Raw genomic sequence first — 5,289 nt, 5'->3', positions numbered from 1 at the left:
CCGTAGGACAACATACAATCAGACCATATGCTAGCTTCTAGGGTTTAGCCTCTCCGATCTCGTGGTAGATCAACTCTTGTACTACTCATATTATCAAGAATAATCAAGCAGGACGTAGGGTTTTACCTCCATCAAGAGGGCCCGAACCTGGGTAAAACATCGTGCCCCCTGCCTCCTGTTACCATCCGCCTTAGACGCACAGTTCGGGACCCCCTACCCGAGATCCGCCGGTTTTGACACCGACAATGATTGATACCGTAATGACGAGAGGCCTCAAAAAATACTTCTCCTTAATCAGAAGAGAAAATCACAATCTTGAGCTATTAAGTTCCTAGACATGCTTTTCTGATATACCCGAAACAACCGTTATAATAATCACCCTGTTACGTGTAATGTTTGACAAACCCCCCAAGTACCCATCTGGCATGAAGTTACTCAATACTCACATGATACCCAAAGTATACTTGATTGTTGTGACTTTTTTTGCATGTTTTTGCACATGGATTTCTTCATGTGAAATAGATCAAAATTCCATTCAACTCAATAATTTTTCCTGGCTGCCAAAAATGGGACCCGCCTGCAGAAATGAGACCCGCCTATCTGATAGAGTATTGGTGCATTGGCATACTTTCTCTCCCACGAGTGCCACCTAGGAAAATTATCATGTACTGTACCAAAGTCGTGTGTGAGACCTAAGTTCATCAATTATGTCTCATTTTCAGATATTTTCGTATTTTGAACATATGAAATGTCCATGATGGTCTCTAATGCGCTAAATGGTGTCAAAAAGATTCGACCCAAAAAATTAATGTGCCCAATTTTTTCTGAAAAAAAATCTAAAAAAACAAAAATATCCTTATATTCAATCTGGTAAAGTTCAAAACTTTTTGACAAACATAAAGAACTAGAAGGAAAATACACATTCAGGGACATTTTGAGTCAAATTTGGCAAAAAAATCTAAATTTCCAGAAAAATTTGAAACAATTTTAATAAATGCACACTACCATTATGTTTAATCTGGGAAATTTTCAAAATGTTTTTCCATATAGAAAAGAAACTAAGGAAAATACACTTCATTTTTGTGTCAAAGTTCGGGCAAAAAACTGTTTCCAGAAAAAACTGAAACAATTCTAAAAAATGCACAGTACAATATAAATGTTTTTCTACATAGAAATCGAATTAGAAGGGAACTACAGATTCAGGGCCATTTTGCCAGCAACAATAGCACTAGATCGTTGCCGCTTGCGAGTTATGAAATATATATTCGAGCTGAGGATTATAATCTAGAATTTCTGTGTAAAAGATGAGTATTAAAATGTTTGAATCCATGTCAAACATCTTGCTTCACACTTTCACAGCAAAATGTAACAAGCACCTCCTTACACTACATGAAACATTGGACATACATCAGAGTGGAGTTTTAACCTTCATACAACCAAAATGATGCATGATTCTACTGTAACAGGTTTGACGCTCATAATTAAACACAATTTTCTTCTTCTTCCGCCTATATTATACTCCGGCATTCAGAACTTGAATGAAATCTGTAGGCCACCAGGAGCATGTCGAACAGATCGAGCTTGGGCACCGTGGTATCCACCGCCAGCAGGATGCATGATATTATCATAGCACAGGCTACAACCACCAATGTTTTGGGGATCACCTGCGGGTGTAAAATCATTTATTTTATTAAAAAAAAACACACCCGCATGCAGAATTCATCAAGATAAATTTTGTGTGAACAAAGAGTGAAACTTGGATTATTGAACATATATACCTGGGTCAAGCTTAACACATGAAACACAAGATAGTTTTTTCGTCCCCACGATTTCCAGTTCAGCAAAGAAGTACTTGGGGACGAGATCAACGCAGGTGGTGGCTCCTTTTCGCTTAGCAAGGAAATTCGCATGGAACCAGATACCATTGAAGACAAAGACATGACTGCTCACTGCTTTAACCATCTCATGCTCATCCCCCTAACAAATTCACAAACATAAGAGGGCAATCCAAGGGTGCATATATGAATTAATGAGTAGCTAGGCACTTGGTACTGCATTATGAACTGTTAGATTTAGTCTGTGGAAGTCACCAACATAACAGGGCAGTTCAAGGGTGCAATAAAATTAATCTTATCATGAAAAACAAACTGGGAAAGGATAAGAAAAACGGAGAACTTGGGTAGGTTAAGAGGCAAAACACATTGCACACTTTGGAAGCAATTAAAGAGCATGATCACGGTTTACAAAGTCCAACTCACTGGGATATTCTTGGGGAACTTCTACAGAACATCAAGACAAGACTACGTGATAACCTTGTGATACCAGAGTCTAGAGAACTTGCAGGCTGTTCTAGCAATACTTACATGTACATAGGGCCAAACCAGACCTATTGAGCCTCATGCAAAAGACGCAGGCAGCACATCATACACAGTGAAGAAGCATTCTAGACCGCATGCTAGTTTCTTTATAATCATACACACCCATATCTGAAGCACTTGCAAGATCAAGTTTGTTCCAGTTTGACTTATTTTCACCGGTGGAAAACGGTACATTGACTTTCAAAGCACAAAGTAAAGAAAGCTGAAAAGTTGTCCCAATCTGATGAACTAAATGTTGAATGACTACCCTACCACTAAGTGGCACTATGCAATATTTATATACTTGAGTAGAATAGAGCAAACCTGATTCATGTTGTTGTAGTGTTCCAAAGCCACACGTGCACACGTCGGAGTTTGCCATGTTACATCATGCTTAATTTCTATCCTGAAAGAGCAGAAGTGTCAACATCATACAGATATCTTGCTTGCCTGTTTTCCATCAAACTAGTACTTACGAGTTAACACTGAATGGTATTATCACATACTCCTCCGTCCCAAAATAAGTGTCTCAATCTTAGTACAACTTTGCACTAAAGTTAGTACAAAGTTGAGACACTTATTTTGGGACTGAGGGAGTAGAACAGAAGCACTAAACCTCTAACAAATAGAAAGTCAAAAGGCGATAACTTACATCGACAAACAATTTTGGACCTCGATGCTATCACTAGTGAGAGGTTACAGCTCATACTTCTCAATGGAGAATTGAATGACAGGTGATAACTTCAGACAATTTTGGACCTAGATACTATACCTCATACTTGTTGATGGAAAAATAAAGTAAATAGCAGGCAGGGAGCACATTAAACTGTGTCATAACCAGTGACCCTCAAAGACGGAGACACGATGAGAAAAGTATTGTAGTGCAAGGACTTGATGGTGAGATAACAGATAAGAGATGAAGGAAGCGATTGTAGGATTTCATGTTGCTTAAATATCCTAGGCACAAATGTCGAATTGTTGCACTTTAAAGGGGAACCCCCTAGCAGGGTATGCAGAAACAAGTAAACCAACTGTTCAAGAATACAGTAGATAGGTAAAAGACAGCATCTATCACCAGCATGCAGATCATATTTCTAGTTGTTGATTACATAGTTGAAACTATAACAATCCAATTAATACCAATTACTACTAACTGCTAATGTTGGTCTATTCAACAAAGTTAGTGGCAAGGGCAGGGGTCTGAAGCTTGGCTCATGTGGTCAGCATAACAGCAAAATCAATCATGTGACCAAACTTCACAGAAACGGTGCAGCATCACAGAAACGGTTCACTATATCCATCGATCAAATCAATCCAAAGCATGCAGCACATTATAGGGAGAATTAACAATTAAGCAAGGAAGTGATTGCGTTGCGGGTGTGGAGAGATTACCCGTTGTCGTAGCGGCTGGGGGCGGGCTTGCGGTTGCTGGTATCCGGGACGACGCGGTTGCGGAGTCTGTACGCGGTGCGATGCCAATTAGGGCGGACGGAGTCCTCGGGCTTGGGCGGAGGAGCCGGGGCCTCCACGCGGCGTGCGGGGGGAGGAGCCACGGCCACATCCTCCGAATCCCGATGGCCGTGAGGGGGCGAAGATGGTCGCGCAACCCTCGCAGCTCGACGCTTGGGCGGAGGAACGTGGCCCTCGGCGCGCTTGGGCCGGCGTGCCGGAGGCTCCGCCGCCTTCGCCTCCGGCCTGGACCGCTTGGATCTCCGGGGTTCGCCGGTGGCGCGCTCGTCATGGCGGCCAGTCATCTCGGCGACTCCGGTGGACGGTGATGTAACGGACAACGATCCAGAGCGGGGCCGGAGCGCCTAATGCCTCGCTCGTAGCGAGACCGAAGAAGGTCTCTCTGAAGGACCGCCCTCCTAGCCGCAAGTAATGTGCAGGCCCACCTTTCAGGTTAGTTCCTTTTTCTACGTTTCTTCATTCTTTGGTTTTCTGTCTTACTTTTGTCAATATTTTTCAATATATTCTTAACACATACTATAATCCAAAACTTAATTTACACTTCCCAAAAAAATTAAAATCGAGATTTTGAAGAGTGTTAACGCAGTGCAAAAAACATTTACCGTAACTTAAAAAATGCTGGTAGCTTTCAAAACAATGTCTGTCACATTTAAAAAGTATTCACACGTTTCAAAAACATGTGCATGGAATTTCATGAACTTTTATACAATGTAGAGAAACGGTGGTGTAATTCAAACAATGTTAAGCGCGTATAATCTTTATCCGGATGTATAAAAAGAACGTGTGGTCTGTACGAAAAAAATAGACATCAAAACACATATTTAAATTTTTTAATCATGTATAATAAAAATGTTAAACCCGCATAAGAAATGTTTTTGATGTATACAAAAAATGTAGAGTGTGCATGGAAACAATAAACATCAAAACATAAATTTGAAAAATAATAATTTAACATGTATTAAGAAAGCTATTGACATTTACGAAATAATGTACAATGTGTAATAAAAATGTAGACCTGTGTTGAAAAAAGAAAAAAGAGAAAAAAACGAAGGGAAAAGAAAAGGGAAACAGGAAAACCAGAGAAAACCACTGCAAACAATAAAAAAAATAAACAATGAAAGAAGAAAACCGAGAAAAAAATATGTTATTAGGAGAAAATGGAAGAAAAGAAAAAAATATTGGTGAAAACCGAGAAAGAAAAATATGAAAACTAGTAGAAAATATTTTTTAGTGATCATTTTTTTAAACGTGCAATCATTTTTAGGAGTCATGAAATTCTTTTGAAGTCATTAAATTTTTTTAATATGTTATGAAGAAATTTTTCAAAACTACATGAAATTTTTTCATATTGCAAGGATATTTTCCAAAATTTCATGAAACCTACTCCCTTCGTTCAGAAATACTTGTCATCAACATGAATAAAAGGGGACGTATCTAGATGTATTTTAGTTCTAGATACATC

General features: G+C 39.4%; 1 protein-coding gene across 1 annotated transcript; it reads right to left on the bottom strand.

Annotated features, from left to right (window-relative positions):
* Nucleotides 1-1,361: 1,361 nt before the first annotated feature.
* Nucleotides 1,362-4,194, bottom strand: LOC123131288 (uncharacterized). The gene is made up of 4 exons (XM_044550991.1): nt 3,750-4,194; nt 2,682-2,763; nt 1,779-1,977; nt 1,362-1,664 (listed from the first exon to the last, which is right to left on the bottom strand). Exons 1-4 carry the CDS (start codon nt 4,109-4,111, stop codon nt 1,528-1,530), a joined length of 780 nt encoding a protein of 259 aa, XP_044406926.1. The 5' UTR covers nt 4,112-4,194; the 3' UTR covers nt 1,362-1,527.
* Nucleotides 4,195-5,289: the final 1,095 nt, after the last annotated feature.

This window comes from Triticum aestivum, chromosome 6A, assembly GCF_018294505.1.
Source record: "Triticum aestivum cultivar Chinese Spring chromosome 6A, IWGSC CS RefSeq v2.1, whole genome shotgun sequence".
NCBI classification, from domain to species: Eukaryota; Viridiplantae; Streptophyta; class Magnoliopsida; order Poales; family Poaceae; genus Triticum; species Triticum aestivum.
Note: the sequence above shows the minus strand (reverse complement) of the source record. Positions and strands in the feature narration are given on the sequence as shown.